Source organism: Dryobates pubescens, chromosome 5, assembly GCF_014839835.1.
Source record: "Dryobates pubescens isolate bDryPub1 chromosome 5, bDryPub1.pri, whole genome shotgun sequence".
Taxonomy (NCBI): Eukaryota; Metazoa; Chordata; class Aves; order Piciformes; family Picidae; genus Dryobates; species Dryobates pubescens.
This window is the reverse complement of record NC_071616.1, coordinates 47,662,642-47,685,110: the sequence shown is the minus strand read 5'-3', so window position 1 is coordinate 47,685,110 and position 22,469 is coordinate 47,662,642. Positions and strand designations below refer to the sequence as shown.

General features: G+C 39.5%; 1 protein-coding gene across 1 annotated transcript in view; it reads right to left on the bottom strand.

Moving 5' to 3' along the window:
- GPHN (gephyrin) overlaps positions 1-22,469 on the bottom strand; it is a 267,522-nt gene that overhangs the window by 26,751 nt on the left and 218,302 nt on the right. The window contains exons 13-14 of the mRNA XM_054162194.1: positions 7,430-7,472; positions 3,632-3,769 (exon numbers count right to left, since the gene is read on the bottom strand). Of these exons, the coding sequence (XP_054018169.1) occupies positions 3,632-3,769; positions 7,430-7,472 (181 nt within the window). The remainder of the gene's footprint in view (positions 1-3,631; positions 3,770-7,429; positions 7,473-22,469) is intronic.

The following is a 22,469-nucleotide window of genomic DNA, read 5'->3' as shown; positions in this document are numbered from 1 at the left end:
TGTATCTTATTTCTTCATACAGCAGGAGAGTGAAAAAGAAGATACATTACATGTGTGGTTAGATGGACTGGGAAGGGGCACAGGTCAGACCGATCAAGATAGGCGTGATTCCAGTACATTTAAGCAGAAGATAAGAAGCCCATCCTATAATAGGAGTGTGTTGCAGCACAGGAAGGCAATATCCAGGTGAAAGTATGAAGGAGTAAGAGGATGTGTGAATATTTCTGCCAGGAGAATCTGTGTGGATTTTATAGATTATGATCTTTTGGACAGGCCAAAAAAAAGAGCGAAGTACATAAAGTGTTTCTTGCTTTACAGATAGGGAAATCAACACTAGCAGCAGACCCTGTGATTTTAAAGGTCTTTTCTGAGCAAAACAAGTCAATGATTCGGTTCTGGATTTGCTGGGAAGGTAGAAGACCGAAGCCCTCACATTGCACACCAAGTGGATAGGTTTTGTTAGAAAGTGCTCCTAGCTGATTTGAAAGTGTGCAGCTCCAGTGAAATGGTATTGTACAAATAAAATACCATCTCTAGTACAAAGTGATTGAGTTAGTAATTAATTCTAATAACTATAGCACCATATCTATAACTATAGCTTATATCCATGAGTATCAACTTCAGGGCTGAGGTGAATATTTATGTTGCATTTTTGGAAAGGTATTGCCATGAAAATGCTGATAAAACCTGCTAAAACAAGTAGGAAAGCACCTTAGTGCCTTAGCTGATGGCTACTGATATGTCTGTGCACCACTGTCATACACAATACGGAAGTTGTTAGAAAGCTCATCCAAACTTGTACACTTGCATAGAAAAAAAGAATGCAGATACTGACATCTGAATTACAGCAAAGGCAGCTATCAAAGGTCTAGATAAAACACCCTCTGTTCAGAGATGTGCAAAATCTCAGACAGAAGTGATGCTTCTAATTTTAGCAGGCATGTTATGTCTTCATTTTACTCCTTGTCTGCATACAAAATCACATCAATTACAGCAAAGTTGAACAGTATGTTCCTGGCAGTCTGCCATGCAATATTTGCAGGGAATACATGGCCAGGCAGTAGTGAGAATGCATTTCATTAGGGGGAGAAAAATTCAAGCATTATTTGCTGAAGCTTTAGGCGTTTAAAATTAAGCAAATCAGCAACTAAAGGACAATCTGCAGTACCTCCATTTGGCCTTATTTTAATTAATTGCAATTCTTAAAAGATGTTCTGAAATAGTTTAATGCCATCATAGTGCCCTATGTGATAGCTTTCTGATTCTAACACAAAATGGAAAATTACATTAAAATCACTTTTCAAATTTAGATGTTTTCTAAAGCTTAGCTGGTCAAACTGGTACAGTTCTGTGAAGATTTTTGATTTCTCAGGGTATTGGTACTGGGATAAAGCAGTGAGACAGATATGGTACTAGAGGTGATGGATTTGCTCCCATTTTGTAAATGTTGCCCTGGCAGCACTTCAGTGTGATGTGAAAAGACAATGCTATCAAAATATTCACCTAGTTCTAAATGAATAAGCAGTGGAAAAAAAGTTCAAGCCCCACACAAGTTACTGGGCTCTTGGATTATATCAGAAAACCTGCTGCATTCGGAGGCTGAAGACCACAAAGTGTGGATTACACCTCTGCTTTGTATTTTACTGTCAGTTAATGTCCTACCTCTTCTTAGTTTTGTAAGAATAATCACTACCACTGTCTTAAAAACTTAACCTTATTGACCGAGGGAGCATTGTTCATGTGACTGCATTTAGCTAGAATAAAATGCTAACTGGAGGCTTCATATCAGACATTGATGATGTCAGGTTCCTCTGGTTTCTGACACCTCTGAAAGTGTTGATGGCCCATCTGTAGATGATCTGTACAGGCACCGAACAAGACACACACCAATGTGAAAAATCACGTTTCAGAAGAGAACTGTGCCCATCCTCCCTCTTACTCTCTTAGATTTGAGAGACTATGACGTGTCCTGACTTAACCAAGAATAAACTTGGGGCTGTACAGGCTACTTGTACAGGGTCACATTCAGCAGCTTTATTTATGAGGATGAACACTGTGATACTACATAATATGTTTAGTAATGTAAATAAACCAGGTTAAAATTAATTAGGTAAGTTGTTAATGAAATAAATTGCAATCCTGGAACTTCAGACATTTCACTTCCCTTGCAGAGAAATGAGAACTGTGAACTGTCTCAGTAGACTCAGAACCTTATTTTTAAAATAACAGTGCCAGGAATAATAATCAGTATGTTCTAAATTTAGAATCAGCCTGAATTTAATGCCCTGGAGAATATAAGCATCTAGCTAAGACCAGTTAGCTCCATCCTGTCTCTGTAAAGACCTTTTGGAAAGCATGTGGTCTGAACAGAATCACTCTGTTACTGGCATAATAACATTTTCAGTACTAACACACCTTTTACTTGGTGAGTATTTTGAATGCTTTTTAATACTAACATACATTACATGGTGAAAGCTTGTCAGAAGCACGTAACAGCAGGTAAGTACACGTGTGTCAATTGTGCCTGATTTCACCATAGTTCTAGTGAAAAAGTGCACAAATCAGGCAGACAAAAAGGCTGGTACCTCCTGTTGATATAAACACATCTGCACAAAGACTGGAGCATCATTATTAGCATATCAAGACACATGTAGCATGTAAGGATTACACTTCTTTCCTGTCTACCTAGAAGAATATTTTTTAGCTACATGTTATTAAATTCTGTGGAGAACACAACTTCTGTCCAGAAAAACAAAGAAAGGCAGCAACAGAAAAAAGTCTTGTGAAACAGTAAGTTTCCATCCAGCAGTGTAAAGATGGAGAAAAACTGTTGTGCTTTCAGGCTCAGCTGCAGCTGAGCCACATGCAGCTCCCACACAATGGGTATCCAAGCTTCCTTCCCCCAGCAGGATGGGAAGGGAGAACTGGGAGTGAAATGCAAGACCCAGTGGGTTGAGATAAAATGAGTTTAATAGAACAACACAAAGAACAAATGAACAACGTGAATAACAGCAATTGTAAAAAAAGTAACACATGAAACAAGTAAATCATGATGTGCTCACACAATGCAGCCAATGCTTTGCCAACCCACCAACTGCTCCAGCTGCCTGTGCCAACTCTGCCCTTTTATGTGGTGGGCATGATGTTTAATGGTAGCAATAACCCACTGGCTGCTTCAGCTGGGTCTTCTAGGTGTGGCCCCTCCCAGCTTCTGGGGAAGAAATTAACTCTAGCCTCGCCAAACCCAGGACAAAAATGAAAGTATAGATAAAAAGACAAGACATACAGAATCAAGGACCAAAAAAAAAAAAAAAAGACAAAAAAAAAAATCACAGCTTATCAATACTCATTTTTCCCTATACAACACAAATTCAAAACTTTATTTCTTCACTGAAGTTTTGCACTAGAGGTTTAAAAACCTGGAGAAGAATTATGCTACAGTACCATAACAGTACCTTATATCACAAACCAAAGATCTGCTGTGCTCATTTTTCAGGAAGGTGCACACCAGACTTTTGTCCTTTATTTCATGACATCTATGTGGACTAAATGTAGCTAACACTGTGACTTAAGAAGGTCGTAAAATAAGGAGATAGCAACCATAATCCTCACAAAGAATCCAACTTTTTACCTCTGTAATTGATGATTTCTGTTCCAAGCACTGGGGTCATCTCCAGAACTGTGATGAAGGCCTTGTCCATAGAGGTCAATGGGAACGGAGACATGCGGTGTCTTCTTGCTACCTTGGTAATGTCAACTGCACTGTGACCTGCCACAAGAGAGCACCAACTTTATGTAAGTTATGACATGTAGAGATAAGCAGTGACACTCTTTGAAACCACCTTCCTGAAAACCCAGCACTCCAGGGTACATAACATTAGCTATCACTGGTGAGCATTTGCTTCAGACACTGCAAAGGCACTGATTCAACTGCATCAAAGCAGCAAAATGCAATTTACAGTTGAAAAAGTTCATGAAAGTGAATGAAAACTGCAGCAAGTCCCGATGAGTGAATGAAAAATGCAGCAAGTCCCGATGAGCATAAAACAGAAACAGAAACTCTTCAAGGTGATGAAGCATTTTAACCTGAAGATGACAATCTGAGGCTAAACCAGTTCTGTGAACTCAGGACAACTCACTCCTCATTCTGTTCTCCATGTCAGTATGCTAGGTGTGGAGCTCAGATTGAGCGTAAAGGCAGACACTGTCCCAGTGAGTGTGCAAGCCAAGAGTGAGGTGGCAGTCAAAAGGTTTGAAAGATAGATAGAGGGAAGTACAGTGGAATCACTGGACAGTCAGAACAGCTGACAGTTTCCAACTAGTGGACATCCTGCCCATGGTCAAGATTTTGTAGTACAAAGTGATATTTAAATGTGTAATTTGAGTGAAGGTAGTAGGACAGATGTATGGAAGCTTACTTTTCCCGGGTACGAGTGACAGGTTGGGAGAAAATACAACAAAAGTTGTTTGAAAATGAAGCCAGCAACAGTCTGATCTCTTGATATTGAGAGAGCAAACAATGAGACAGCAAACACTGAAGGTCTTAGAAAGTGAAGGTAAGCAATGGAAAAGAGAGAACTGCTGTAGGAACACATAAACGAGGAACAGATACAAAGCAGAAGATCAAGCAATAACATTTGTAGAAATGTCTGGAATGGATTTGCCTGGAACAAGCAGGGATTCATAGAAGAGCCAAACCATATGATGTTTCCTCTGCGTGTGATATGTAAAGCAACACAAATTACACTGAGCTAGCATTAACAAATGATATACACTAATTTGTAATGACACGGTTTTGCTTTGCAGCAGCTACCTAACTATCTCATTTGCTCTTGCACATGCTTTCATGTTCTGGAAAAAAACAACAAATTCGTGCTTTAAGCGTAGCCTTCTAATGAAAAGCATCTACTTAATCAAGCAGTCTCAGTTTTTCCTTCAGAAGAGGAGGGCCCTTAACCACTCCATACATACAAAATTTCTTTCAGTAGTGACACATGCTGGTCTCTGTGTGGGAGATGGCTCATTAATTTATGTTCTTCCTTTAAGAGAAAGAAGTACAGACAAATAAAGCTGCCCATGTAATTCCAGTCCCAAGAGAGATTTTGGAAGAAACAATCTGAACATTGTACCTCTTTGTACATATTTAGAAGAGGACATGGTAAAAAAGCAGGTGCTGCAAATTTGTCAAGCTCCAGTAATTTCTAACTGACTTAAATCCTTTCCTTAACATAGCAGTTTGCATACTGAGGAAGACAGAAATAAATGCTGAGATAGATTTTCACTATATGATACTCTTAAACGTGACTTTCTCGTAAGCAAACTGGGGAGAAACGATCCAAAATAAAAGATAAGAGATAAACGTCTAACTAGTGGAACAACTGCATCCTTAGATTCAACAGCAGGGATGTAAGCCTACACTTCGCACTATGATGTCTGTATTTTGTTAGCAACCTCAATGACAATGAGGAAAAGGAAAGAAAAGCATTTGTGAGAGACAGTCAAACTTCCCATACCTTTTCTCTGCATAGAGAATGAAAAGAATGAAACCCTGCTTTAGCAACACCATCATCTCTGCAGGTCCTGCAGATTCCACCCAATATGTGTCAACAACTTTCTCTTGACTGTATAAAATAATGAAAAAAAAAATCTTAAAAGAAGAAGTTGAAAAAGATGAAGGAAAATACCATGAAAAAATAAATCACAGCAGTGAAAGCTGGGGGAATTGTGTGGCAGCAAACAAACTGTGCGCTACAGCCATTAGGTGCTTCAATGTTTGTTTTCTCGCTACGTAAAACTCACTGCTAGCTACTTCAAAAACTAACATCTCACCTCTTTAATTCTTGAAATGTAAGTTCAAAGGCTTTGCCCAGATTCGGACCTCTGTGTCTAACTTGTGTCCTTTGCTCGAGTCACAGGTTTTCTTTAAAGCTACTGAGAATGTATTCTTCAGCACAGTTTGTTTGAGAATAGATAAAAATCCCCTAACCTCTGACAACTTTGTACCAATACCTAAAATGTCATCATTTCTTCACTGGAAGACCATGAAAATATACACTCAAAATAGAGCCTCTTCAGGTTTAACAGCAGCATTAGTAACTTTAATGAAGAAAGGAAGAACCACACACATAACTACAACTTTTTTTCTCTATCTCCTAGCTTGGAAGGGACCTCAGAGATCACCTGCTACAAGCATCCCCACCATGGGCAGGAATACGTCTCAGCTACACTCAGCTGCTCAAGGCCTCATCCAGCTTGGCCTTCAACACCCTTAAGAAGGAAGCAGCCACAGCCTCCCTGGGCAGCCTGTGCCAGAGTCTCAGCACCCTCCTGCTGAAGAACTTCTTCAGCTCCACTCTGACCCTGCTCTGCCTCAGCTTCAAACCATTCCCCCTTGTCCTGTCTCTAGACACTCTGACCCTGTCTCTCTGCAGCCTTCCTGCAGGATCCCTTCAGGTACTGGAAGGCAGCTCTAAGGTCCCCCTGGAGTCTTCTCTTCTCCAGGTGGAACACCCCCAGCTCCCTCAGCCTGCCCTCACAGCAGAGCTGCTCCAGACTAGGAACAAATGCTAACTCTTCTTTTAGAAGTGTCATACATCTGAGCAGATCTGAAGACAGAAAACTAATGACTTTTCTAAATTCTGTAATTCCTAAGTGGTACTTTTCAATTACAAGTATATGATATGTAACAACTCCTCATACCTTCCCGAGTTATTGTTGGCTAATGGAAAATGTCAGATGGCTTTAAAAATAACTACTTACGTGAAGTAGCATTTTGTATGTCAAAATAATCCTCTATCTTTGAAGCAGCTAAGTGAATTGGTTGTATAAGAGAGAACATTTCTGACAGCCTTCCCCCCTGTCATCAAACAACATTTCTCTTGTGTTATACACACACACACACACATATACGGTGGATGACATTTCAGACTAGGAAAGATTCCCATGAAACAAAGTACATGAATTGTGCAAGGTCACTTGAATCAAATCTGTAATCTCTACATTTTTTGGTTTGGTTTTATGCAACCCAACATTCAATTCCATTTCCAGGTACAATAATAAAAATCACATATATATTGAACTTGAGAATTCCCTTTCTCATTGTCTTCGAGTGTTGATTCTTTTTGTTCATAAAGCTTGTGCAGGTATGATCACTTACAACAACACACCACCACAAAGCACACAGAGCTCCCTGTCATTAGAAGAACAAATTGGAAGGGAAAAAATGAAAAGGCAACTCTCCATTAACACAGGAATGCTACAAGATATTTACACTATTACTTTTTCCTTTAGACTGAATTTCATTGAATTATTAAATTTCTTCTACAAACTCACTTATGTTTCAACCACACCCCCTTCTCACCTGACTATCATTGGCTGCCTCCTGAGCAGTCTTAGTTTCTCAATAGAGCTATGAAGTTTCAGTACTTACTTGCTCTGAGGATGTTCTCCTTGCTGCTGCACCTTGACTGGACCTGCAGAGAGAGCACAAGGTGTATGAGCTACAGAAGTTAACAAGAATGCAAAATACAGAGATATAATGGGCAAGCTCCTGGGATCTAAGACAGAGGCTATACATATTTTCAGTAACATTCTTACATACTCTACACGAGGTAAGTATATTTAAGCAGAGGAGTAGCAGCTGATGGTCAGAATCTGATACAAGCATTTTGACTTCCCCCTCCCCCCCACACCTAAGAAATGAGATGGCCTGAGGACAGTAACAGAGTAAACTCAAAGAATACAGTAGTTAAAATTATGTGTTAAGCTCCAGTTTTAAACAGAAAATCCACAACCGTAATTACAGTAACTCTGACCCCAGGTTCTGGTTTATGGTTAGACAAAATGCCAACATAACTGTATTACCATGGCTTACTTAAAAAGTCTACTATTGATATTTTTAGGTATTTTAGAAAGAGTTGTAAATACCCAATTTAGATTCTGTTGATTCTGAAGATTTCGTAAGACAATTGCATAAGCAACTCAATTGTATAAACAGCTCCTGAAAGGAGCCACATAAATTTACTGAGTGGTTTCTGTTTGGTTAAAATAAATGCTTTAATCTGCATGACTTTTACAATGCAATTCCAATTTGAAAAGTAACTGTGTGAGAATGACAACTGATTTCTCAACAAACAAATACTTTTAGCTGCCACTGTGCTATTCCAGATATATTAGTCTGACTCCAAGAAACTGGAGAATTGACATTGGTCTAACGTTCCAGTAAGACTGGGTACTTTGAATTCCATCTGTTTACCATGGAGATTTAAAGAAGAATTGTTTTTTGAGGGTGGTCAGTCCTGCAAACACGAGACAGTTGTCTATACTGAAGCATCAGCTCTTTTTAATTCTCCTGCAAGCTTTCAGGTGAACTGATTTGAACAGCAGGCTATCTCCTGGCAGCTCAGCTGACCGAACTGCTAACTCTCACATGAAAAACTTTCTGTGTGGACAAAACCCCAGCCAAAGTAAACTTCACTGGAAGACAAACCTCTGAGGGATCGGGAATCCTTCTCTTACTTTATTAACAAATGTGTTGCTAAGCTTCAGCAAGAGGACCAAAAAAGTAAAACTGTGTGCATGTGGTGAAAGAAGTGGAATAGCACAGGTGATGCTGGGGATATAATTTCCCTGCAGAAAAATTGTCTTTGCTGAAGAAGTGAAGGAGTAAGTCCAGATTACCTTTCAGATAACAGTTTCAATTTGGAGTTACAGAAAAAATTGTCCAGAAATTGTCAATATGTATGGTCTAACAATTGATGCAGCATGGTACATACTCAACCCCCAAAAAGATGCCTTCAGAAAGGAAAAATCAATTAAGGCTGAAACCAGATGTGCCCCAACTTCTAAACCTCTTTCTTCCATTCCACAGCAGCTTGCCCCAAATGTATATCGACATAAAAAAACTGGATTCTACAGCGTGACACAGTCTATTTATTGGAATGGAATAACTTATGGAGAGTAATGTTGCAACTTAGAGTGGGTTATGGAGTCCTGCCTTGAAAAAAAACTATTGTTTAAAAAAAAACCCAAACAACAAAAAAATCCAGAAAAAAGCCCCAACCCTCCCTCCTTCCCACCAAAAATGCTACACAAGAAAACTGCAAACAAAGTATTAATGACACCCAGATTTGGCCCAGAGTTGTTTTAGGAGAATTCAAAGGCATGACAGGAGCTCTCTTCGGAATAAGTAAATATTCATCTATAATTTACCAAAGGACAATTCTGGACCAAAAACATGGTGTAATGGTAGGAAAGAAAGCACAAAAGAGAGAGAGGCACAGACAGAAAGAGAAAGAAAGAAGCAGAATGGATGGGGTACAGCAGAAGATGGAGTGTGCAAAAGAAGACATGGGTCTATGTGTGTAAGGCTACTGTTTAAAATGGAAGAGGCTCTCTTATTTCTCACTGAAAACCATATGAGAAGAGGAAACAAGAAATGGCCCTGCTGCAAAATAACCAAGCAATTCAGCAAACTGTGGAATGAAACTCAGTGAGATAACGTAGTCCTAAAGGAAACAGTGAAAAAAAAAATAAAATACAAAGCATGAACATTTGAAACAATCTACTAAAACAAACTAAGTAAAACATGTAATCCAAAGGACACAGATAAAAGCTACTAGAGAAAGAGGAAAAATGTTAGCAGACAAAGACAGTGCTAAAGAAGTAAAATGGAAGTCAAGAGAGAGTCTTCAACAAAGTGGAGGAACAGAAGGAGCCCAAACCCATAGCGCAAAGCAATGTTTGCGAATGGAAAACAGCTCCTTTGAGCAGTAATAGTTACTCTCGAGTTGTAGCCTCTATTCCTCCTCAGTTCATCTTTAAGCCCTTCCAACCTATAGTGGAGCTAGTGTATGGACAAAAACAAGAGATTTATAATGAACAGAGCAGCTGAGATTTGCAGATCAAATCTTCTCATATCAAAAAACGTGCTGACAAATTTTGCTCTTACAGTGTCCAAATGATAATGGCAACAAAAGACAGCTGGCTTCACAGGCAGCCTCATACAGGTCATTTTTTTAATTCTGTGCACACAGAGGACTTGCAGATTACTTTTTGATTTCTTATACCCAGCCTACAGTTTCCATGTTGTCACTCACCTGATGGGCAACATATACACTATGAGAAATAATTTGCTTCCCACAAATTTTAAAAGCAGCTGTGGAAGAGGAGTCCATGATAACAAAATAAAAGGCTTGATCAGCTAGACTTGATCATTTCCCAACCTATGCTCACAGCTGCAGAATAAAACCATGTTTTAACACAACTGACATGAAAATTAGTTATTACATAATAGTTGTTTGTTTAATATGAATCACACATTGATAGCCTAAATTTTATTTTTCAACAAAACTGCAGTAGAATATGGCTTGGAATAAAACCCAGCAGTTCTTTTAACACATACATTTTTAGCAGCAATGGAGTGTTGTATACATGGGGTCATGTACTTTAAGTGCCTTTTATCATATTCATTGTTTGCATGTTTTGCTACTTTATTTGTGACATGAAAAATCAGGCTTATCTTCACAGCTACTGCTAAGTGAAGAATCCACATTACATCCACACCTGACTGGGGTGAGTGATCAGTAGTATTATTTACTATAATTCTTCTCATTCACAGGTAGTCACAGCAATAATAACCTATGGCTGTGTCTCCTTTCACAGGGAAAGCACAGGTTTATCATTCATCCCTTCTACAATCTCTTGGCTCACAATGTACCTTGGCAAAAGATATTGTGGGTTACCAGCCAGTACCACGCCCCTGCATAATTCAGGTAGGATGGAACAAACCCCAAAGCATTCAGTTCACATTACTCTGGTTTTAGGCAAGCTGGATTTTCTCTTCTTTAAGACATAACTTCATCACGCTGGAATGTAGAGCAAGCTTTCTCCCATTGGCTGAAGCAGTAAACAGAACGTGAAATCAAATACTCAAAAATTGAGGGAATGGTAAAGTAAAAAGTTCTGCTGACAATTTCTACCTAACAACCACGACTGGTCTGAAAAAAGAAAATAACAACTGTACCAAACAGGATTTTTTAACATCTACATGATATGTTTTGCTGCAAATAAAAATTAGCCCACAAAAATTTTTTACAAGAAAAGTAGAAAAAGACACAAAGAAAAGTTCATGCTACAAGTGAAAAATTCATATGAAATAAATAAAGAAAAAAAGGAAATTGAAAAGCCCTTTAACACTTTGCCATGACTTTTAGGTACGGTTAGAGAAATTACTTACCTTGTTAAAGTCATAACAAGATTAACAGAGAGTATTAAGTCAGCTCTTCATTATGGGAGGTACAATTAAAAGCCATTGGTTATAATAAAACAACTTGCTACACGAAGATGAAATTTCCAGCCCAATATGAAAAGCTAACTCTCATAGGAGTAACATTTCAACTCAGTTTTACAACATGAAGAGCAGTTCAGAACAATGACATCGGAACATGAGTCATCACCAGCAGAGATAGCCCGTTTCTCAGAACACAGTGCCTGTAGGAGGCTAACCCATAATCTTAATCATTTATGGGAAAGCACACTGCTTCTCTTTCAGGAAGGCATGCAGAATGTGGAACCACCAGCAGAAACCCAAACACACAAACAGACACAGAGGGCTAAGTACAGCAAAGGGAATGAGCTTGCCAAGCTGTAATGAAGGAAGCAGAGTATGCAAAGCACAGCAGCTGGTAACAACTTCAGAACACTCCTCCTGCACCAGACAGGCCTATTAGGGAGGTACTGCACCTCCTACAACTTACTGATGGGGAGAAAGCGCAAAGCTCACATAATCTCTCCTTGAAACTTCAGCATTTTTATGAAGACATTTTATCTTGTGTGATATCAGGAAGCATGTTGCTGTTTTTCTCTACCTGTGATTTACTAGCAATTCTAAGACCTGAGTCCTGTACAACCTGCTCCGTGCACGTGCCATTTGAACGAGCTCCCAATACCTGCCTGCTTCAAACAGATTTTAAATCGCACATGCTCTGATTTATAACTCTAGGAGTTTGCATGGCGTCTCTTTTTCCTTTCTACAAGTGTGACACACATTACTCCGTATCTGTAACTAAATACATGAAACTAAACCATGAACAACAATGTCTCAAGCTGGTGGAATAACACTGTAAACATTGATTCTGGCTTCTTATTCTAAGTAATAGCGTTAAGGCTAAATTAGGAGCACACTGGAAAAATATAATGGAATATACTGGTTGGTTTCATTAAAAATTGGTTGAAATTCATCTGAAGAACAGACAACTCCTTTGAATTAATACAGCATAAAAATGAAGCTGTCAGAAGAAAATCACAGAAAAAGTGTATCTTGAATTGTGTACTTCAGAAAACTTTAACTAAGTATTTTAAGATGGAATAATCCTCTTCCAAGATGCAATCTTCCTATTCCAGGAGTGCATTCCTGTTCAAACAGCACTTTTAGACTGAGCTGAACACACAAGGCCTTACGAGTATGCTTTGTGGCCACCTGAATTAGGACTAATGTCAATTCAAAATTACTGTCATTTGTTCCTTGTCATAGTGAGAACACCTCTGGAAGGGGAGGAGCAGGGAGCTCCAGGAAGTCGACAGCGGCAGACGTTACTCAAACACATGCTTTTAAAAGGAGCAGCACTGCTGGTGGGATTCATCTCATCAACATTAAATTATGAATATTGTAGTATTCTACACATGGAATTACTCATGTGAAGTAAGTGGGAAGCAAAATAAAGAGGAAAAAAAATCCCCAAAACATTTGAAGCCATATATTTACCAATTACCACATGTTACATTTGGGAGGCTGGACACTGGGAAAAAAAAAAAAGTTGAATCTTGAATATGACTTCATGCCATCCATATGTTACTGAGTTCTCTTTCCTGAGGCTTTTCCTAGACACCTACACTTTACATAGAGGTGTAATTCAATTTTGGTCAGGTTCCCAATAGACAGAACGCATACATGGAATTTTATGGTCAGATTATGGTTCATCCTAACTACTGTCAAAACAAGACAGTGAAAGGGGATTGATGAAAACACTGCAGAAACACAAGAGCTCAGTTAATTCCTTTTACAGGAGCTGTATGAAAAAAGAGATATTATCCAATATTTGAAACAAACTGACATGAATGGACACATTCAAAACCTGTCCAGATGCATTCCTGCGTGGACTACCCTGGGTGATCCAGCTCTTGCAAGGGGGTTGGACTGGATGATCTTCCAACTTCTATTGTATTGTGATACTGTGAAAAGGCAAAGGGTAGTTTCCTGGGATGCAAATAAGATGCTGATTAGTCATTGTCTCTCAATGGAACTGACCTCATCCTGGAGATGCAAAATCAATATGTTTATTACTAGACAAGGGTTTGAACAAAATCTTACACATCAACTAAAACTGCAAAATGAACATCTCATTGAATGAGAAAACAGGAAGAACTATGACACAGAAGAAAAAAGGAGATAAAACAGTAACCACTGATTGGAAAACTGCTGGGAAAGGAAACTAGTTGTTACAAACTGGCAGCACAGGCTTGGTAGTTGAGAATAAAAAGAGGCAAAGAAAAAGGAAGTAGATTTACTTATGAAATATTTACATTAGTATGAGATAAAAAAATAAGATGGATTTTGTGTTTGTGAAAGTATGGGACAGCATACAGATGTGCTGTGCGAGTAACACTGGAAAGACAGCACAAGTATGCAGGGCTTCCTCAAGATCAGAGAAGCAATATTAATTATCCCAATATAGAGAGGACACACATACTGTCTAAGCTAAAGACCTTATTAAATCACAACATAAAAACTATTGCAAAGTAATTTGTGCACAATATCCAGCAAGTCTCTCTAACCTGTGCTAACAGAATCCAAGTGGGAATCATAAGACATCAGGAATCTCTACGAAAACTGCACTCGGGAAGCCCTAAAGTTCTACTTCTTTGTGTTATTAGCAGTGACAGTCCCTGTTGGTTGCCACAGAAATGGGATTTGCCTATTTTCACACTACCTCACACCCAGGCAACTCAACTATTAATCACTTAGCCTTACAAGTATATGCTAGCTGTCTGAGCTATATCCAGCTGATCAGCATTAAGACTTTTTAAACTCCTTGTCCATTCCAGTTCAATCATCTTCTTAAGCTCCTGTCAACCAGGGCTAAAAATACAAAAGTGATGTATTGAAATTCTTGTCCTTAAGCACACCATGAATTACTCTCTAACCCTGGAGCATACACTATTGAGGTTGATATTTTAAACAGGTCAATTTTTATTACAAGTATTTTGCTTTTAAATGAAATTTCAACTGCTTCCACCTTTCTATTTCTTCACCCAGCAACAGCCAATTTCAAGGCAGCATTAAACCAATGAAAGATCCACATTACTGCAAAAATGGAAACTATTTTTCATGAATGAAGTGATCACCAAAATCAGAATATTAAAATAAATTCTTCATTCAAATATAGTCATGCAAAATTGGGACGCTGGAGTGAAACAAAATATTAGATTCATGTTATGTGTGAAACTTATTTTTCCATTGACATGTAGGCATTATGACTTCATCTGAATTATTTTCTGCTGGGCTTCTGCATGAGACGAGATAAGGATATTTCATTTTAATCTCCCTCTTCAAAAACTAGTTCCATGCTTCACTTACTCAATATTACCCAAACTCTCTTCTGAATAGGACATTTAGTTCATTCGAGAGTTCTCTGTTGTGCTCAATTCTACAATATAAGACATCCTAATGCACTTGAAGGAATTAATTTTTGCAGAATCTTTTGTGTAGCAGAGGGCCATTCATTTTCAACTGCACTTGGAGTGCTCAGCATATGTGAAAATCACTCATTTTGTGTCTCAAGAAGGACACACAGAAAATGAGTACTCCAGAAAATAAGAGTTAAAAGGTGTGAAACATGAAATTTGGAGTATGGAGAAACAAAATGCAATGCAGTCTTCCTCGGCACCCATTCAGGGTATCCTGCTCTGGCATCGTGTTTTCTGTTTCAGCAGACAGCTCTGCTCCCTAAGTGAAAACAGGGTAACTGCAGTCACCACTCATCAAAAGTGCAAGGACCGGGAAATCCAGTTCAGTTGTCTCAACATCCAGTTATTCCCAATATCTGAATAAATGCTGGCGGGAAGGAATGGACGCCTGCTTAGAACTTGCAGCTTTTGCTGCTTCTGTTTTTAAGGGCCACCAACCCCTTAATTGAAGGTCTGTGGGAATAAAACAGCATCTCTCCATTGACCTTCAAAGGATTTTGAATCAAAGCCTACAGCTCCTATTTCATGCTTACACTTTACCTTCTTGGAAGCTGCAGTCCTTCCACCACTATGTTACAAGAACATGAGCAGATGAAAGCGGCACCAAGATGATCACATCAATAATAAGCTCTAAAAGCCATAAATCACTTGAGCAGGGACTCTTCAGGTGTGAAAAATTAACTACAGGGCTACACACTATTTTGTACCTTTTAAAGGCATGTTTAATTGTTAATTTCAGCTTTTCCATTGGCATTTGCCAGCAATTCTGGTTGGAAATTTTGATAGTTATTACCATCCTAAAGTGAATGGTCAGGTCACTCTATAAACCTTCACAAACAAAACATGTGGTCTGATCAGAACTTCTGCACTGTCCTAACATCAGAGTAGTTGAGTTGAGTTAATCTCCACAATTTTATTTGAGCTAGGAACATCAATTTGAAGGACTTCAAGTGCAAGAGGAAAAGCCAGTAAACATAGGTAAGGATAAATGCAGATGGCATACCTTATAGCCTCTGATGTATACAGTATGCAGCTTAAAACCTCAGATTTGCACACTTTCAAGTATAAAAGCAAATAAAGCTCTTTTAAGATTCAAACTAGCATGCAACAACTGTAAGGAAAATAAAGCTTCAGCCTGCAAATCTATCTGAGCAGTGAACACCAGTGCAGTGAACATCAGTACACTGAACTCAATGTATGAAGAAGCAGGTTTCTGCCAAGGCAGAAACTTGGACTCTATTCCTCTGAGGAAAGCCCTTCAAGTGAAATCAGAATCATCATGGGTGCATAATGATGATTCCAGCGGGTTCATCAGCTATGGGGAAAAGACAAGCTGGAATCAGGCAAATGCCGCAGCGAGAACTATGCTGTCAATCCCACGTTAGAAATCATTTGTCAAAAAATACTTGAAATTACAGATGCAGGAAGGGGATTTGCATTTAGGGTTTTGGGTTGTGCCTCAAAGGCTCAAAAGGATAAGATTCTTTTAGTGCTGCCTTGAATTTGGCAGTCTGGATTGCAAGACCCAGTACAACAGCCATCACCTCATCCCCACAGCAGCTATGTGTCTGACAGCACAGCATTACTTTGGCTGGGCTTCTAGCAGCAGTCTTGGAAACTGATACAAGAGAAAGCGATATGGGAAATTCTGGGCACAAGGACATTCTTTCTCCCCTCCAGCTCTTAAATAAATAAATTTTTTAAAAAGGTAATTACACATAGCAAAAAAGGTTGTTTCAATGTTACAAAACTGCAACTTCATTACAACTGGAAAAACAAGAAGATTATGTATGCAATCACACAGCACTTACAGGATGGCCAAGGGATCAGGCCCAGCCAGCATGGATTTAGGAAGGGCAGGTCCTGCCTCACCAACCTGATCTCCTTCTATGAACAGGTGACTGCCTGGTGGGTGTGGGGCAGGCTGTGGATGGAGTCTGCCTGGACCTCAGCGAGGCCTTTGACACCGTCCCCCATAGCAAACTGCTGGCTAAGCTGTCAGCCCCTGGCTTGGACAGCAGCTCTCTGAGCTGGGCTAGGAACTGGCTGGAGGCTGAGCCCAGAGAGTGGTGGTGAATGGTGCCACAGCCAGCTGGCGGCCAGTCACTAGTGGTGTGCCCCAGGGACACCACTAGTGGGCCCCATGCTCTTCAACATCTTTATTGATGATCTGGATGAGGGCATTGAGTCTGTCATCAGTAAATTGGCAGATGACCCCAGGCTGGGGGCATGAGTTGATCTGCTGGAGGGTAGAGAGGCTCTCCAGAGGGACCTCGACAGGCTGGGCAGATGGGCAGAGTCCAAGGGCAGAAGATTGAACACATCCAAGTGCCAGGTTCTGCACACTGGCCACAGCAACCCCATGCAGCGCTACAGGCTGGGGTCAGAGTGGCTGCAGAGCAGCCAGGCAGAGAGGGACCTGGGGGTGCTGGTTGATGGTAGGCTGAACATGAGCCTTCAGTGTGCCCAGGCAGCCAGCAGGGCCAATGGCATCAGGAACAGTGTGGCCAGCAGGAGCAGGGAGGTCATTCTGCCCCTGTACACTGCACTGGTTAGGCCACACCTTGAGTCCTGTGTCCAGTTCTGGGCCCCTCAGGTTAGGAAATACGCTGAGATGCTAGAATGTGTCCAGACAAGGACAACAAAGCTGGGGAGGGGTTTGGAACACAAGCCCTATGAGGAGAGGCTGAGGGAGCTGGGGTTGCTTAGCCTGGAGAGGAGGAGACTCAGGGGGGACCTTATTGCAGTCTACAACTACCTGAAGGGAAGTTGGAGCCAGGTGGGGGTTGGTCTGTTCTCCCAGGCAACCAGTACCAGAACAAGAGGACACAGTCTCAAGCTGCACCAGGGGAGGTTTAAGCTGGAGGTTAGGAAGAAGTTCTACACAGAGAGAGCGATTGCCCATTGGAAGGGGCTGCCCAGGGAGGTGGTGGAGTCGCCATCACTGGGGGTGTTCAGGAGGAGACTTGATAGGGTGCTTGGTTGCATGGTTTAGTTGATTAGGTGGGCTGGATGATAGGTTGGATGCGATGATTTTGAAGGTCTCTTCCAACCTGGTCTATTCTATTGTATTCGGGGAGCACTGAAGGGAACCCACTGACGGAGGTCTGAGCTATACCTTGCTGTAGATACTGACACTGCTATTTATATCTCAGCTCATTTCCATGTGTTGAAATGGACACTGTCCACCAGAGATCACACACATGACATTTCACATCAGTGATTACCCCCAAAACAATAGCAAGTTTGATCTGCTTTATTAATATTTCAAACTCTAGCCTAATTTTCCGTATCTTCTATTACTGCAGCTTCGGGAGCTGAGCCTAGAGAGTACTATTACTAGTGTAAGAAAATACAAACTGCTGTCTGACTTCTAAAAAAGTAAGCCAGCCCCAAACAAACACTTAACACAGTGTGCTGGTGATCAGCTTGCTACTGAATTGAATAAAGAGAACAGTGCTTGTCTAGAAAAAAAACAACAAAAAAACAACTCACAGTCACATCTAATCAAGCCAGTTTTGATGCCATACAGTCCAAGGTATGGTACAGCTCAAGAAAATGGGGAAGAAAAAAGCTTAAATGGATGTAGTTATAGAGAAATAATGACCAGACTGACTTTGGAAAATGCAAATGTAGTTTAACCAACCAAAAGGAAAATAGCATTCATGGCTCCCTGACATTATCTAATTTATTTCATAAAGAACCGTACATCTGTGCCACAAGGCAAAGTGAAATGTTTCCCTCTTTCGTGGAAGAAGGGAAAAATTCAGAGGCAGGTATTTAGAGCTGAAACAGAAAGACTTGTCTTGAAACAAAAAGGAAAGAACTTCAAAGTTTCAAGTGGGGAAGAATGGAAATTATTTCTGAATGACTTGATTTTTAGAATATAGGAATGTACAGAGCATTATCTGTAAAACAGCTGTGATATATTATTCAGTTTCTGAGTGCTTAAGCTTCCTAATAGACACTTCAAGTTCTATTTATTCTCTCTGTGAAATCCAGTGCTGTGAAGCATTTTACCATAATAAAAAACAGGAAAGAACTATTACAGTAAGTTGAGCAGACAAGGTTCAAGCCAAAATCTGTGATGTGACATGAGATGCCATTCAAAATCCCACTTTGTACCGCCCTCAGGAATATTCTTTGTAAATGAACTTAATGCTTGAACTAACAGAAGTCACAAGGTACCATGTACAGAGAGTGGTAGGATTAAGTGAACACAGGGTAAACAAAGGTAAATTACATTTAAAGTAAAATATAGTAATTTTTTTTTAAAATTAATGTTACTGTAAATATGAAGCTGTCATTCATCAAAATTATCCAAGTATACCTTGATCAGACTATTGCAGTAATACCCTCTCCTTCGGGATGTAACCTGAACTTGAGCCACACTGATTCATGAGCTGTCATGAATGCCTTTCTTGATGTGACATTTAGCTCTTGTGAGAACAGTTTTCTGCTCTGGTATGGCAGAGAGACTGCTACAGAAGACATTTCGTGCAGCTGCTAACATCAGTAACAAGACTGAAAAGAGGCCTAGCAAAGTTGTCTTCTACAAATAAAGGCACTGAATCACTGACTTTTCAGAAATGTTTGCATTTGAATGTGCACTGAGGAAACTGACCACCTCTCTCTAAAAGTAAAAATTCTAATTTGTTCTTCTTAAGCCTAGAGTATGATAGTACTATGAACAAGGCCAAATGCAAGAGAAACGAAATTCAATTTTTAAATAGCAATTACCAAATAGAAATCTGCGACCTCCTGCTCATGTTTCAAACAGGAATACCTACAAATTCTAACTTTACTTAAAACATCATTGTTCTATTAGCAACTGCAAAAAATAACACAAAAAGCCAGAACCGGATTGTACCAATACAGCGTGAAAACCCCCAAATGATTAGTTGATCATTATTGCCTCTGCTGTGCTCCTTCACTTCTGAACTGTAGATATCACACGTGCACAAAGATTGTGTTGTTTCTTTTTAAAATCAAGAGGTTTGGGGTTTTTTTTCCCTGTTTTCAAGCTGATGACCTTATTAAGGACATACCTGGCAAGTTAATTAAAGTCATGTCTATAAACAACATGAAAGCCTCATCACTCCTAATGAACAGAGCTAAGTTGGAAAAAAAAATAAATTTCAAAGAGCATCTCAAGAAAGCTTATGGGATTCCTAAGGCATTAAGACAGGCAATCTTGTTTGAATGTAGCAGCCTTTGTTGAATGGATCTGTTTATTTAGGCACGTGTAAAGAACCAAATTCTCTGTCTGCTAGAGCTCTGCTTGAAAGCAGAGAAGAGAATGGAAAAGATCTGCTTACATTTACTTCATTCTGACTCCCCTACCCAGAGCATAGCCTTAATTGCCTAAGAGCAATCTTTGCCTATTCCATGAGAGTGATCTTAGACAAAACAAAGGCACAGGTCTGCTCCTCGTGGTCATGGTCTTCCATCTCCTGAAACACTTTTCCACTTGAAATATGTCACTTCAATTGTAAGAGCTGAATGAAATTTTCCAAATTTGATTTCCAAAAATAAACCCCCCACCTCATTTATTGACAGGTCTGTTTACAGCAAGAGAGGAAATCCTGTACCAGAAATTGCTATGCCCAACTGAATTTGTGCTTTCGTACTTCTGGCAGACGTTCGTATTTCTGAGTGGATGTTACTTGATGCAGCCAAACATAAATTTTGTGTCACTCTCATCAACTTTGTGCATCACGTTTGAAAAAGCATACAAATGAAGGGCACAGCAAATATGAAGTACAAAACCTGCCTAATGATCTGACCAATACCTATGATATTTCAAATCTATTTATGTTTCTTATCATTATGTAACACTTCTCTGGCTGTTCCAGTTATCTTCCCAACAGTGCTAGAGACAGACCTCTAGCAGTATGCCAGTGTCAGACATTGTATATGGATACTCACCTAGGATTTTCTTTATATCGAATTATTTCCATAATTATAAAACCAATACCGACATGAAAGCCTTCTGGGGTGCTCAAGAATTGACTGAAGTCCTTTTCAATTATTTGACAATTGTACTGTCAATCATGATTAAATTGATTATTCTAACTCAAAGATTGTGTTACCTGGCCAACTGGTTAGAAATCTAGAGAGAAATACCTTAGATAAAAGAGTAAGAAACTCAGTTTAAAAGAAGGACAAAGTGCAAGGGCTTGCCACATTCTCAAGCCAGCATGAGGAAGCTGGCACACCTTCTTGCCATGGGAGGAAAAATGAACACAAAGCTTTGTAGCTCTTTGCTAACGAAAGTCATCATACTCTAACCACTCAACGAGACTAAATAAAATTTATGACAAGCTACAGACCTGAGTGTCTCCCTCTCTGGAAAAATTAATTTTTGTGTTGTGTTTTGGGGTTTTTTAAGCACATTATAGCACTTCAGGAAATGCTGCCATCCTTTCAAGCAGATCAATAGGTTTCCTTCATTACGCTTGGAGCCAAACACACAGCGCATGCAGAAGCTAGAGGAGAGGAAGAAAGAGAGAGAGAGAGAGAGAGAGACTGATGCTGGCAAGAAAATATCTGAGATAGAAATGAGGATAAAAATGAGGCCATTGCTTAACAGAACCTAAACATAACAGTATAAATTAGGACACTATGGACCTTCATTGCTCATCGGCTTTATATTTTGTATGGTATTTTAAGAGATACTGGCTGAAATCAGAGGACTTCTAAAAGTGTAAATAAACCAATCTGATGTAATCATTTAAGTAAACCACTATTATTAGAAAAGAATAAATTACTATATTCTGTGATAACTGGAGAAGTAAATTATAGATACATTACATACACACTATGCTGCACAAGTGCCAAGACAGAATCATTCCTAATTAATACTTCTACTCTTAGAAAAAGCATTTAAGTAGTCCTGCTAACATTTACAAAAATTATAGGTGTGAAGCTAACGGCTTTTCATAAAAGGGGAAAAACCTTATTGTGAAATTCAAAAAGGAAAAGGGCTTGTATTTTATCATTATATCACTTTAGAGCAATAAATCTTTACTTCTCTTGCTACCAGAAAGCTGCTTTTTGAAGAAACTCGCTTTGATTTAATTGCCTTGAACCCAAGCCAGCACCTAGACCACCGTTCTAGACATGTGGAATCATTAAGATGCTGACTGAAACTACCACCCTACCAAGCCTGGAGTTCAACAAACTGTGAAAGCCTTTCTGTACATATTCATGAAATCCTTCTCCCCATTCCTCTCAAACAGACATCAACAGACCCCATCCAAAGTCAATAAAAAGGACCAGGTGAAAAGAAGCTTTTTCTAATTGGGCTCTGAGATACAAAATAGCCTCTACAAGGATATTTTCTACTGGGGGGGGAAGTCTTAAAATTCTACTGAAAATTCTTCACAATGAAGAACACAGAGATCCCAAGTTCTTCTTCTGCAGCAGATCTTTCACTTCTTCGAAGACCTTCTATGCAACAGCAGAAAAAATATCCCTGACAGTACCCTCACTTTCCTTGTCAGTAATCTTAGTTCTAGAGTGCCATTTGATCCAATTCCAGAGCTCTTCTCCACAATTAAAAATGTAATGATATTTCTTAAGATGAATCTACAAGGTCTATTTCTGGAAAACAGACATCAGCAATTGTCTTTATCAGGTTACCTTTCATCTTCTGTGGTACCTTTGTGTCAGAAGGCACATCCAGCTCAATTCCCACAGCGCTGATACCATTTCTCTCATCT